Here is a 15,069-nt window from a genome sequence, read left to right on the forward strand (position 1 = left end):
GGAAGAAGTTGTGTTCAATCTCAAAAAACTCAAAAGAGAAAGTCATAGAATGAAAATATAAAGAATATTTCCCACATAAAAGCATAAAATACAGCACTTAAAATAGGTCAAGAAATGCTGCTCCACAACACAAGTCACATTAAAATGCACATTAAAGCGTTAGTGAAGAACAGACTCTCAAAATAAACAACCAAAGGAGTCCACGTGGCATGGTCTCCAAAACATCACTGTATGAAACTACATTTAACAGCATGAGGTTAAAACAACAGAAAAATATAATAAGCACCCTATTTTATCAATCCTAACTTTTTATAATAGCTACACGAACTCTAAGAATGCATCTTTAATCTGATTTGTACAGCTGACAATTTGCAACATTCTACAGACTAATGAATACAGAACACTTGACTACAAGACCAAAACATTCTGCAATGTCTGATAAACATTTGCCTAATGACACAGACAGAAAATGGAAAGCCACTGTTTTATGCCCACTTAGTGCAAACTACCTCCTCTCAACTGAAATTTGCCTGCTTTTAGTTTATTAAAAACAAAACTGTGCTTCCTTAATCACCTTTAAGCATCCGTTATTACATTTCAGCTCTGGACCTGTAACTTTCAAGGGAATAATTAACCTGAATTGTAATCATCCATCTGTATTCCAACACTTACACAGGAAACTAAAGACTGAAAAACGATCTAGTTTCTCAGAGGGCAGAGGTGCTAAGGAAAAATACTATAGTCATCATGACAAACATTTTCCATAATGCTTGTTTTTGAATTTAATAGAAAATTCTATGTAAAAAAGTAAAACAAACAAACAAACAAAAAAAAACACTAAAAAGAAGCCTCAGGTTTATTAAGTTCTGCCTCAGCCTAAAAGGACAATAGAAACTGAAGTCCATGTATTACAAATATGGAAAATCAGGCACATCACTACAAAATAAAGGCCTAAATCTAAAGTGCTTTAGTAAAGGAGATAAAACTTCTGTGAAAATGAAGTTAATAACTTTTTATATTAAAAAGAATTTATAAACATGCACCATCACAAAGAGTAGCCTAAAATACTCAAAAAATAGAGTCTCTACAGTCTATAAGTAATTGCGAACTGGAAAATGATTATAGCAATTTTCTTACAGAACAAAAGCCAAATAACCAGAATTATTAACTCATTCTGCTATTATGGATAATTTTTCCACAGTAATCTTAGAATTAATTGGTACAATGCTCTTTTAACATCCTCATTTTCACAGCAGTCAATAAGGATAGAAGCTAGATAAGAGATCCAACCAAGACATTTACCTACTGCACCTACTTAATTATTCACATAGAAAAACTTCCTGCTTGACACAAAACTAAAAAAAGAAAATCATAATGTGAAGCTAAGACTGTTCAGACCTCAGAGACACAGCAAACAGCACCTAATTCTTAAAGTAAGTATTTCACTGATATTAATCAAGATACTAGAATGGATTCAAAAATTCCATAAAACAGCAGAAGTCTTCTCTATCTTAAGCACGTATCTGTAACCCTTTACCATTTAGTATTTTTAACATGGCTAGATGAAGGCTTCCAACACCTTCATAGTGCTTATATAACTTTACTTCTTCACTATCTGAAATGGGGGATGTGTATGAGAAGGTCCTAAATTACAGTTTCCTTTAAGAGAATTCAGCACCTTTAGAAACACTTACAGCTCTGTGAGCCACAGTAAACAACACTAGAAAATTTAAGGTCTCAACATAACAAGTAAGATAAATGTCTGCCAGAATCAATGAGCTGTAGATCAAAACTCTCTACTAATTTGTTTCCTTGGCACCTTCCCTATTGGATATTTTAAATAAATTAATTATTATTTATATTATATACAATTTATTTTTTCTTTTTATCTCTTTAAGCAGAAACAGTGCAAGTTTCAGGAAGAGAAAATTAAGCTAAACTACAGACTTCACTTTATAATTACCACATTTTTAAGTGAAAAACTATGAATCCAGCTCTAGGTTTTTTTGAGAACAGTCAGAATAAGGTCACAATATATGTAGTAGAGAAAGCTGCAATCTTTATTTCCTTCATACAACCATAGAAAATGATAAAAGAAGTGTAATCACAGTAAAAACAGAGGAAGAGGGCCTATCAAATGGAAGAACAAGGCTCTGTAAAAGGAAATGCAAGACCTAGTTTGGGAAAAAAAGTCACAACGTAAGCACTTAGGCCATATATTTTTGTTAATTTACTGAGGAAAAAAATCCTACAAGTGAGAGAATAAAATTAAGACTTTAGTTTTAAAGTAATAACTTGACTTTACTTATTTATTTTTTTCCACAGAACAGATCATTTAAGTCAGGAAGAGTCTTAATGCTGTTTTTTAGCACTTTTCAGTTGTTATTATAATCTTACATAGTAAGATTAAAAAAAAATACATAGTTCTTATTTGTACTGTGGCTTTTTGGTGATTTTTTTGTTGGGATTATGTTATTTTCATTAAATGACCCCTACTGCATTGAGGGAAACAGAAGAATAAAGTATTGCAGTGTTACACACAAGGCAGTAGAAAAACTCTAAAACAGTGGAATCCAAATATAACTTCATTGTTAAAAATACTTTTGAACTGCATGCTTCAGATTCATTTCACAAGCACTAAGTAAAAATAACAGTTTTAATGTTCTTTCATATATTTATATGGCAACTGAACATAACTATTAAAAAAAAACAACAACTTACTAGCTTTTTGATTTATCTTCTGAAAAATACAGATTTACGTTCTATTCTTCCAGCAGTCAGGAAGATAAATAGCAGCACATTAGCTGTCAAAGGGACTGAAAACTTGTAAGGACTCAGCAAACTGAGTGATGGACAGTATACAGTCAATTATCAAGGAGTCTTAAAATCACCTAGTAACACGTCTTCCAATATAGCAGAAAACTCAGTGTTATCCTGATAATGTCAGGCAACCTGGGCCAACATTCAAGGAAAATTAAAAAAAAGCAAAAAGAACTTGTATTCTTGCACTAATGTAGTCCAGTTCAATATTATAGCCAGTGTGAGTAAAGCAGAATGTTAACCATCCATAAGTAAAGAGGAAGTTATATTAATCTCCTACTAAAATTACTAAAAAGACTGCTGATCATTAATTATATGAAGGTTGCCAAAAGTATACCAGAAGTCAAATCTCAGTAGTTAAATATTAAAAAAAAAAAACATCACTGATGTTTTGGCTGCTTTTTCATGCAACTTGTATTTTTTCCTCCTATTCAGTGGACAAATTTCAAACAGCTTACATTTGTTGCATAAAAACTCAATTCTATAAATGAGTTCTAAAAAATATCCCGGAGAAAGCATTAAAGAATAAGCTAAAACTAAGCCTAAATATATGCCTTTAAGTCAACTCACTAACGCTTTCCTTATTGTCAACAATTTCTTCAAAAAAAAAAAAAAAAAAGCTTCAGAAGACCAGGACATCAGAACTCGCACACTATGTATTTATTTCTACATTAATAACAAGTCTTCAATACAAATGGCTAAGAAGCACTTAGCTCACCACAGTCACCTGTAAGTACTGAAATAAAACTCAGCATAATGCTTCCTAAAGAAAAAAAAGACTGGAACAAGGTCATTTTTGCTGATAACATTGAAAGAAAATAAATTAGTGAATTCAGTTTAAACTTTGTTCTGTCCTCTTGTAAAGAGGAAATATCATGAAGTTAATTCTTTGTCATAAGATTTAAGTAGTTACTGAGCAGCATGAGAACTGTTTTGTATTTGTGCACACTGCCTACTTTCCATATATTAACATGAATACCAACACACAGAGAAATTACCAACAGTGTTCAGCTTAAAAGACAACTTGAATATCATGTGATCAAAACTGCAAGCATAGAATGAAAACTACACATAGTATCTAAAAACAAAAAAGGGATTGTCATGGTTTTGTGATTTTTGGTTTTCGGTATTCCGCATCATAACATCATGTAGGGCACTGGGAGTTTAACTGTTAATGCCCAAGTTCTGGGTACCTGCCCAGAAGAGAAGAACAACTACATTCCCCAGGGGACTTTGCGGTCACAGAGAGGAGATATAACTCCCGGCAAGGTCACCTGATGCGCTCTTCTTCACCTGCTCTTCTTTGTCGGCTCTCCTCCCGTCTCCCTGCTGCTCAACTGGACTCCACATCTTGCCTTAGTGTTATGGTGAGGCCTATCCACCTTTTGGACATTCTCTCTCTCTCATTATATTTGATTTATTAGTTTCAATTTTAATTATATTGTATTATAGTGTGTTATCTTGCATTCTGATACTACATTTAGTAAATTAGTTTGTTTCTCCTCAGATCGTTGCTGCTGTTTTTAATTATTTTGGGGTCCCCTGTTTCCCTTTTCCAGAGACGTGGATTTTGCAAAATCCCTTCGCCCCACCAGTCACGGAACTGGGCTGAACCAGCCTGTAACCTGTTGACAGGGATGAGCAAGATTCTAACTAACATACCCCTAGAAAATTCTTGTAGGTGCAAGGAACTTTAAGCAATGAAGCAGAAAAAAAGTCAGAAAGAAAACATAAAACTTCTGTTTACTGTTAAGATAATGGTTGGCATTTTTGTCACGTAACTTTAATGATCTACACTTAGTTGTCTGAATCTAAGCTATTTATTTAGGCTCTCTTGACAGAGAAAAAACCTTGAGAAGGATATCTCTTATTTCTAAAATGGACTGAAAGACTTTATTTCTCCTGAGTAACAACTGAAAAAGTCTCAGTGACTAGATCAAGATACAGCATTACGTTATGATAATGTTATTTCAGTGGCAGAATCTCCTCTCCATACATTCTTCCACCATTCTATGTCAGCTTTAAGAAATTCTAAAATAAAACAAGGCTGAGGAGAAAGCATTCAGTCTGTTTAAGTTCATCCTGTGGCTATGAGACTGATGATCCAATGTGGAAAGAGAAAGAACAAGAAGAACAGTTGATTAAATATTGGCAGAAAAAAAGCTTCAGAAATAGTAAAAGGGGCCACTGCTTCACATTGGCACCTCACTATCAGATCAACTTATTCTTAACATCAGGACAAATTCTCCGAGCAAGAGAGAGAATTTTCAGAGAGTTAAAGTAAAATAAAAGTCACTTCCTAAGATTATCATCAAAGATGATGAAAAAAAGTCTAGCAGTGCCCAGTGCTGCATTAAGCAAGGTATTACCAGCAGTAAGAAAGTGATCTTTCCCCTCTGTTTAGCACTGGTAAGGCCACACCTGGAGTGCTACATCCAGTTCTGGGCTCCTCAGTAGAAGAAAGACTCCAGCTCAGGACCATGAAGATGATAATAAGACAGGAGCACTGCTCCTGTGAGGAGAGGTTGAGAGAGCTAGGCCTGTTCAGCCTCCATAAAAAGAGGCTTGGAGGAAAGCTAATCAGTGTATATATACAGGTATTTGAAGGTAGGGTGCAGTAAGGACAGAGCCAGACTCTTTTCGGTGATGCCTTGTGCCAGGACAACAGGAAGCTCTGAGCATTAGAAAACACTTCACTGTGTGGGTGAAAAAGCACTGGCACGTGTTGTCTAGAAAGGTTACAGAGTCTCTCTCCTTGTAAACATTGATCTGAACATGGTTATGGGCAATCTGCTTTACGTTTCTATGATTGAGCACTGGTTGAAAGGCCGCAGACAGAGGGTGGTCATCAATGGCTCTATGTCCAGGTGGAGGCTGGTAACGAGCGGCATCCCCCAGGGATCTGTCTTGGGACTGGTGCTCTTTAACACCTTTATCAATGACATTGATGACGGAATCGAGTGCACCCTCAGCAAGTTTGCTGACGACACCAAGCTGAGTGGTGTGATTGACACAGTTGAAGGACGGGATGCCATTCAGAGGGACCTCGAGAGGCTAGAAAGGTGGGCCCGGGTGAACCTGATGAGGTTCAACACAGCAAAGTGCAGAGTTTTGCACTTGGGCCGGAGGAATCCCAAGCATCCCTACAGACTGGAAGGAGCGGTCCTTGAGAGAAGCCCTGTGGAGAAGGACTTGGGGGTCTTGGTAGACGAAAAACTTAACATGAGCCAGCAGTGTGCCCTTGCGGCTCGGAAGGCAAATGGGATCCTGGGCTCCATCAGAAGAGGGGTGGCCAGCAGGGACAGAGAGGTGATTGTTCCCCTCTACTCTGCTCTTGTGAGGCCCCATCTGGAATACTGCGTCCAGGTCTGGAGCCCCCAGTACAAGAAAGACAGGGAGCTGTTGGAGAGGGTCCAGAGGAGGGCCACGAAGATGATCAGGGGACTGGAGCACCTCCCCTATGAGGACAGGCTGAAAGAGCTGGGCTTGTTCAGCCTGGAGAAAAGAAGGCTGTGGGGTGACCTCATTGCAGCCTTTCAGTACCTAAAGGGAGCCTACAAAGAGGAGGGGAATCAACTCTCTGAAAGGGTGAGTGACAGCAGGACAAGGGGAAATGGTTTTAAGCTGAGGGAAGGGAGATTTAGGTTGGACGTCAGGGGGAAATTCTTTACAGAGTGGTGAGGTACTGGAACAGGCTGCCCAGGGAGGTTGTGGATGCCCCGTCCCTGGAGGTGTTCAAAGCCAGATTGGATGGGGCCCTGGGCAGTCTGGTCTAGCATTAGGTGGAATGGTTGGTGGCCCTGCGTGGCAGGGGGGTTGGAGATTCATGATCCTTGAGGTCCCTTCCAACCCTGGCAATTCTGTGATTCTGTGATTGAGCAGCTGATTTGACCACATGACCTCCAAAGGTCCCTACCAAGCTTAACAATTCTGTGTGATTCTGTGTCTATGTGAAGAAAAGGTGTGTTAACAACCTAGAAATAAGATCAAAATAAGCACAATCATACATTAGGAAGCACTGTATCACTGCAACTCAACTAGTGGTGATAAAAAGAAAAAAAAAATCATTTCCAGAGACCACAACACATCAGCTCAGAAGTGCTTCAGAGACCTTTCTAAGTACAAAAAGGCCTTCTCAGAGGCCATAAGAGCATCTGAGAGTTACAAGCAACAACATAAATTAAAAGACCACTGGCAGAGAACAGTACTTGGCTGTTAGCAGCCTCTGCAGCAGTACTAAATGTGACTATATGACCCAGAAGTAAGAAATGAAAAAAAGCACCGTCAGCTCGTCGTTAAGGAATCAAAGCACAAATACGTGTATCTATCACGAGTAAACTGCAAGTGACTGCAATCCTGTTTTGTTTGCTTTTTAAACCAAAAGATACTTCTACTTCCATGATATTCAAAAATAAAGCCCCTTGAAATTCAGCTACCATAAGGCTAATACATTCTAAATCTTCTACAGCGGACTTCAAGGCATAAACTTCCCCCTTAATATTAACCAAAGAATTCGTTGGAAAAAAAAAAAATCATGATACAAAATAAAATGATTCAAAGAGATGCACTGGTTAAGCCATACACTCACACGCAGTATAAGCCCTCAGGATATATATTTTAAAGACTGTTTACTAACCTTTACAGAAGAAAATACAGTGCACGTGAAATAAAACAATAATAATCTGAGTTTAATAGAGTAATCACACCTTTTAGAGAGAAAATATGCATAAAATTGTTTAGCTGACAGGTCAATTAAAGTATTCATTTTAAAATAATACAATTAAATTTATTACATATAAAGAACACTACATGTTAATACACTTAGGATTATTAAGTGGATTCATATAGATAAATAGAAGATTTTGCTTGTGTATTCACTTAACTATTTTTCTACATGTGCAATTATCACTCTTTGGAGGAGTAAGCATTCATTTGTCAAGCTGCGTATTTTGGTACAGGCTATGTAATTCATATCTTTGTATACAATTTGTTATCACATACCCAGGTGTCTGCATGAATAGGCCTGATGTTGCTGAGAAGCACCTCTTCATAATTTCCATAGTCAGAGAATTTAACAACTGCAGTCATTCCAGAAGAATGGAGAGCTTCAACTTCTGCCCGGTAGAACTTAAAAGAGAAATTTTCGAAGGTCATAAAATAACCTGATGTACCACAAACAGCTTGAAAACAATCACTTCATTTTTACTCTCCTCCCCATTCTTTTTCTTGGTCAGCATTAAATTTTCAGTAAAATTTGTAGCAGATAACTATTAATTAAATTTTCACTTGTTCCATGACTGAAAGGTTGTGGCTGTATGTATTTAGAATACTCACTGAAAATATATGCTACTTAGGACATTAGACTGAACATTTAAAAGATCTGTTTTCAAAGACAAATTAATCATTAACACAAACGATGTTGTATATAAGAAATACTAATGCAAGACTTTCTTTTTAATTATTATTGCTGCTTAAATATATGCCTTATAGGCTTACCACATACTAAAAAATGATTCTTCGAAAATTCTTCCTTTTTCAACGCTTTGTCACTTATGCAAAGAAATCAACTGTTTCTGAAGATATTTTTCTTACTGAATGCAAATAAATCATTATCACCTAACATGATTAAAACTCAATACTGTATTTTATCATTCTATTTTAAAATTATCCTAGATGCAAGCAGCAGCATTTGTTGTATCTATAAAAAAAACAACCATCATTGAAACACACTGAATACTTTCCAGGCAGCAGTGTCATATCTGCTTACTTTGCAAGCTTTATGCTTTTTAGAATTTTAACAACACAGTGACATAAAGTGCTTCTCAAGACAGGAAATAATTCCTTAATATACCATTATATTTCAAATGAATCTTTCTATCCAAGATATATATACATATTTAAGCTCCAACTCACTACATGTTACTGCTATCAAAAACTTTGCATGACTTATCTCAGTCAAATAAGAGAGAGAAATAAAGTGACACTGCTGAGGTAACAGTATTTATATCCTGTAAAAAAAAAAAAAAAAAAAGTAACAAAGAAAAAAAGCTTTAATACCATAAAATTAAATTAAAAAATTGACAGAAATGATAGGAATAAAACCCATGGAAAGAACATTAATATTTAAGGTCACTAGAAAGGGTCAAAAACCTGAAGAAACAGCTAAGAAGTGCACACATAATGCCTGAACAGAAGGCTTTTTTTTTTTTTTTTTCCTAAAGCAGAGGAGGAGGAGATGAAAAGAAAGTCTCTTGTCATAAAATAAATCTTATTAATTGGAAGAGGAAGTACTTAAGCTTTGAAAAAAAATCAGTAAAGTAGAACTGTCATCCATCAAACTTCATTTGCTCCACAACTTCTTCAGCTAATAAACTAATATTGATAATAAAAATCAATCTTTTTGCAATGACTGAAATAAGAGAGAAATTTGTTTTAAACAGTCCTGTCCCTGCAGCCTCTGATCCTCTCTTGTACTAGTGAGGACTGCACAATATCTTATTCTAGTAAAAGGCATTATACATCTATAGTTAGAGACTACTCTCGATAACCGAGCATCCTGGTCTTATTCCTTAGAAAGTAACAAGGGCACTTAGACCCATATTAATTCCTTCAAATTTTAAACACTTACATGAAATATATTTCAGATAGGAGCCTGCTTATCCCAAATGAGGAACACTGTCAAGATGTTCTGAATCACATACTTTCAAGAAATTAATACAATCTACATATCTCCTTTTAAAACAAACAAAAACCACCTCACCCCACCCCCCAAAAAAACCAACCAAACAGAAAAAAACACAACAGTAGAACAAGAAGACAGCCACGAAGCAAGGTATACACCCATGAACAAAGTCCTCTGTCTTTGCGCTGGTGTGCTAAGTCATCCCCAAGTATATAAGAAAGCATCAAAACTTTAATTTGGATTACTTGATATTTGGCAAACACATACCTTGTTGTCTTCCCAATAAAGAGCAAAACATTCATCCCCAGGTCTCCAGGTTTTTCCATACTCTGAATGAATTGATGGTTCTATTATTTTCTCTGGTTTGATGGGCCCAGATCTCCTTTTGGGTGCAGTGTTGTAATACAAAATCTTGTCATCATAAGATGGAATCACAGTAGGTCCTGACAATTTGATAGGCCCTACTCGTCTTCCTTTTTGATGATGTTCTGTATCTCCATTTGGTATAGAATTAAAATTATCAGTTCTACCAGGGTTTTGGTAATCATTATTCACACCAAAATGTTGCTCACTTTTTACCATAAAGGTTTCATTACTTATTGTTCGTGCTTTCCTATCACAAAAATTTTCAGAATTGTGCATTTGATTTTCCCTTTTCCCACGTTTCTGGTTATTGTTGTCTGTAGTATCTTGAGCAGCAGAGTTCTCCTTGAATTCTGTGAAAGACACCCCTTTTCCTATTCTGTTTTGCATATTGTTATCCCTTTTTTTAAAGGAAATATCACTCTGGTGAGCAGCTATGGGATAACCCAAATCTTTTGGCCTATCATTTCTAGGATAATGTCTGTCACTTTTAATTTTCTCGTCTGTCCAATGTTCTAAAGAGTTGTGCCTTTCAGGACCTCTGTTTCTTTGTAATCCCCCGCTTTCCAAAGCCTGCCTTGAATTCTGAATATCTCTTTGAAAACGAGGGGGCTTCTCATTCCTTGGTTGTCTCATGTCATTGCGAGAAATATGCCTTGAATGATTTTCTTTGATGCCATTCTGTTCTGTATTCATAACTTTGGGCTGTACTTGATGTGGTGGTTGAAATTGTAATTTTGGTTCTATAAAGAGAAAAAAAAATAATGATTATATATATATATATATAATATATATATATATAATATATATATAATATAGAAACAGTGGATCAGATCCCTAATGATAAAGCGACAGTACTATTCAGAGAAGCAAGTAGCATTTACTTCTGAGGTAAATAAATGGAATTGTCCTTTAAAGTTTAACAGATATTTGAACTGCAATTACTGGTTAATAGAAAACATACAGATTTGTCTTGGTGGTACTTAACTTAGTTATTATTAAATGAGTAACAAACATTTAAGAAAGACAAATAGAATTCTGATGTGAAGAAAGGAAGAGGCAGGGAAATGAGAAGAAAAAATAAATAGTTGTCATCTGAAAATTTTAATTCAGTAAAAATAAATTGCTAACAGCTGTTCATCATTAACATAAAAGCAAGAAATAGAATTGATAACATGAACTAGAGCTAATGGGAATAGCAAAAATGTCTGTAATTCTGAAGACCGTGATCAATGAGCCATAGCAGGAATTATTCAAGTGCAACCTTTTAAAGATTGAGTCAGAACTCTAACTGATGTTAAGCGGAGCAAAATTATCATGGACCTAATGAGAAGGAGTAGATTTTCTATTGCACTGTGGGGTTGGAGAAGATCACAGTTCTGTAGAACTTACTGTGGATTTTTTTATTTTTAGGCAAATGTGAAATGTTTTAACTTTTTATGAAACATTTAAGGGAAGAGCCAAAGGAGGTTGTAGATCAAGATGAATCTAAGAGGAACAAGCACAAGAAACAAATGAGCTAAAACATGACATTTGTGACAGAAAAGGCTGTTACTGATACCTCATAATTTCATTTCAAAATTATGATAAGGGAAATGATGTCTGGGCAAAGAGTTAAGAATAATACTAGAGAGCAAGAAAAACTCTGCCAAGGAAATGTTTATAAACCTTTGTATTTGGTCAGCACATCCTTTTGTCATGCATGTTCTGCAGACAACAAGTATTCCCATCAACAAAACAGTAACTGAGTTAGGTGGGATGCTCATATCTGGTGTAAGTGGAGGCAAGATTTCACAGGACAGTGATGTTATACAGCACCATTCGAACTAGTACAGAAATATTGTCTGTAATTATGGAATACATAGCTGAAAAAAAAAATGATAAATGAGTTTGTTCAGAACAGTGAAAAAGCAGTCTGGAAAGAAGTTTTTAATCAGATACTACGAAAATGCAATCCAGACAGCTAACATAGCTGATGGATAACATACAGGTAATTACATTTTATAAATATCTATTAGGAAAGCAAATTTTGATAGCTCTCTACATAGCAAGAAAGACTTATTATGCAACAGTTAAACAGTTAGAAAATGAGTGTAGAAAAATCAGTTTAGAAATTAAAGGCTTTTTTTTTTTTAAATGCTGATCTTTAATTGTTGAAGCAATTAACCTTGGAATAGAATTATTTCACCTCCTTTAAACCCAAGCTGCACATTTAAATTTGTATTTCAGTCAAAGCCTAGCTGTTGGTGCAAGAAACAGAGACTACAGCCTGTGACTTGCTCCCACCTCCCAAGATCTTTTAAAAAGACTACCTAGATGTGCCACCTCTCTCTTTTTCTGTGATCCCATTATTTTTGTAATTTGTTGCTCAGGAGATTCGTTTTAACAGCAAGAGCATGAAACATTCAACAGAAACTCAGCATGTCCCTTTGGAAGACTGAAGAGGCAATTCTGCACAATCTGAAACTGAAGATATTTGGGCTTGGGTTAATGCTGCGATCAAAAATATCATTATGTTTATCACCAACTCTCCTACCTAATAATTTTTTAAAACAACAAAACAACAGTAGTTGTTAAATTTAACCTTTTCTCGAATCTTTCAAAAGTGTCTGAAAGTTTTTTCTGACTTTGGATTTTGAGAAGATAGAAGCATCAGCTTGTTCTCAGTTCCTAAAAACCAAAGAGAGATACAGTAGGAAAACGTGCCTGGTCCTCAGCAATTTTATATTCTTCCTTAATTAAGTCAGAGCTCTTGATACTATTTGTTCTCTGAAAGTTCCTGTGCTTACATATTTAAGCAGGCAAAGATGGATGAACTGTTCCTTATAACCAAAGAAAAACAAGAAGATTAATAGAAAAATCATTGTGTTCAGTAGCAGAAATAATTTAAGGGCAAGTGAAGGAAGACAGTTTCCAGACATTTTGTCAACTATTTCTGTTATCTCTCTCAGTCAGAACGCTTCTCTGTACAATCCAAACTGAAGCTACTTATTTTCAACACAAGTATTTTCAAAAGATGGCACTAACCATTCATAGCTAAAAATAAATAATAGATAAACCTGTAGTATTAAACTGTTGTGGTTTTTCTTGGTTTGTTGTTTTTTCTTTGCATTTCACTTAAATAACGAAATATTATGTTTAATGATTAAGGAATTAGTAGCTCATGTCAGAGTCTAACCCATAATACTTTTGACAGCACTAGTTATTTAGAAGTAAAATAAAATAAAATATTTCAGTAACTGTAAAAATAAGAAAAATGAAAAAGCCCACAAGATACCACGGTACAAAAGACTAACACACCATATTTTGTGTGTGTTAAATAACTAAGCAAATAGGAAACTATTTTAACGTAGACATTTTTCCTCTTTGTCTGAATTAAATTAGAGAAAACCTACCAAAACAATGACAACAAATTGGTTTGTAGTATCTCAGAATGGCTTAGTAGGAAAGGATCGTAAAAACCATCTAGCTCCAATCTCTCTGCCATATACAGGGCTGCCACACTCTACATCAGGCTGCCCAGGACACCATTCAGCTTGGCCTTGAACACCTCCACAGATGGAGCATCCACAACTTCTCTCAGCGATCTGTTCCAGTGCCTCACCACACACCCCCTTCTTTTAGTTTAAACCTGTTTTCCTTGTCTTATTACTACCTGGCCATTTATCTGTTCACAAACAGAAGCTTGGTAATTGCAGATTCAGAAGTGATTTTAGAAGTTCTCAATAATGAATAGTACTGAGGTTTCAGACAGAATTAGAAACACTAAAGCATGGAAAGATGCACAAAGAAAAGTAAATCAGTGCTCTCTGTGACACCGTTCTTCTCTCTAGATCAAATAAATTATTTTAGAAGAAAAAGTGATGCTGCAAAGAATAATAATAAAAAACCTTTCAGTTCAGAACTGCTTTCTGTTTTTGTTTCTGTGTGGACACTGAATCATTTAGAAGAAATTAATATCTGCCTGAAGAGTACAGAAGCCTAACACTTGTGATGATGATAAATATGGCATCCCAGGTAGGTAACTATGTGCTTGGTCATACGCTTCATTGTACAACTATATATAAAACCTCTGTTTCTAACCAAAATGTGTCTCTCAACATCTAAAAAGAAAAAAACTGGCATTTTAGAGACCACATCAGACAGCAACATGCCAGAAATTCTGCAGAAGGATCAAACTTCTTTATTCAGTGGAGGTTGTATGATGTCCTAGATAAATGCAGAAAAACCTGCCCACCTAGGCCTTCCACAGTACAGCTGCTTAATAGAAAAACCAATGAAGAGATCTTATTATCTTATTCTTGGTGATACAATGTTATGTATTTAGTTGTTTCTAGTAGTTCCCCTAATGTGCATTCTATACCACTACTTTTTTAATACTAAGGATTAGATACAAGTCTGTATTGGTAACTTACAGGATCAAACGAAATGAAAAAGCTGCTGGTAATACATACATCATTTTCTGCAAACACTTGGACACACATCTCATGAAGAAAGAATTCAAAGGGGTAAGTATAATCACTGTAGGTACACTGTGCAAACACTGAACGCTCACGTCACCTCAGCTTCAGTGGAGGTGGCAATATTTCAGCTTGAAAGGAGATTAAGGCAGTATTATTTAAAAATTTAAATGAGTTAATTTTCAATGACAACAGAGGCATAAAAATTGCAGAATAGTAGCATTTTCAGTAAATGGTTTTCTAATAAGTGTTTGAATTCAGACTGCATAGGTTTTCTCAAACTTGGAGAAGAAATTTAAGATTTCCAAGAGAGAAAAACCACCTGCAATTTAGCATAAATTTAGGTATCTCTTGGAAAGTTCATTTGAAGGGCAGTCTGCAAGATAAATTAAAGTCTGGCATAAGAACTGAGGCACGCTCCTATGGGATTGACAAATTCAGTAAGGAAAATAAAAACAGACTAAATGAAACTAAGCAGTCTAAAGCCTGCTGTCTTCTAAATAACAGGAAGTACAATTATATTTATTATTATTTCTCTAGAATGAAAAAAGGAGTTTCCTATTAAAAAAAAAAAACATACCTAAAGAATATTTTCAAATTTTTCTTCAGAACTGGTAATGAGAGTATGTTTTTTTCTGTGGATTTTGTTTTTGTTTCTTTTTTTGTTTTCAGAAAGCACAACTCAAGAAAAGTATACCAAATTGCACACTGATCATTCAGGGAACGCAAAAAAAAAGTTAAAAA

General features: G+C 35.4%; 1 protein-coding gene across 3 annotated transcripts in view; it reads right to left on the reverse strand.

Annotated features, from left to right (window-relative positions):
* The window catches only part of TDRD3 (tudor domain containing 3), a 98,311-nt gene that overhangs the window by 12,250 nt on the left and 70,992 nt on the right, over window positions 1–15,069 (reverse strand). For all 3 annotated transcript variants that reach the window (XM_031614501.2, XM_031614493.2, XM_031614511.2), the window contains 2 exons: window positions 9,770–10,608; window positions 7,822–7,947 (listed from right to left, as the gene is read on the reverse strand). In XM_031614501.2, the coding sequence (XP_031470361.1) occupies window positions 7,822–7,947; window positions 9,770–10,608 (965 nt within the window). The remainder of the gene's footprint in view (window positions 1–7,821; window positions 7,948–9,769; window positions 10,609–15,069) is intronic.

The sequence above is a fragment of the Phasianus colchicus genome, chromosome 1, assembly GCF_987193195.1.
Source record: "Phasianus colchicus chromosome 1, bPhaCol1.hap1.1, whole genome shotgun sequence".
NCBI classification, from domain to species: domain Eukaryota; kingdom Metazoa; phylum Chordata; class Aves; order Galliformes; family Phasianidae; genus Phasianus; species Phasianus colchicus.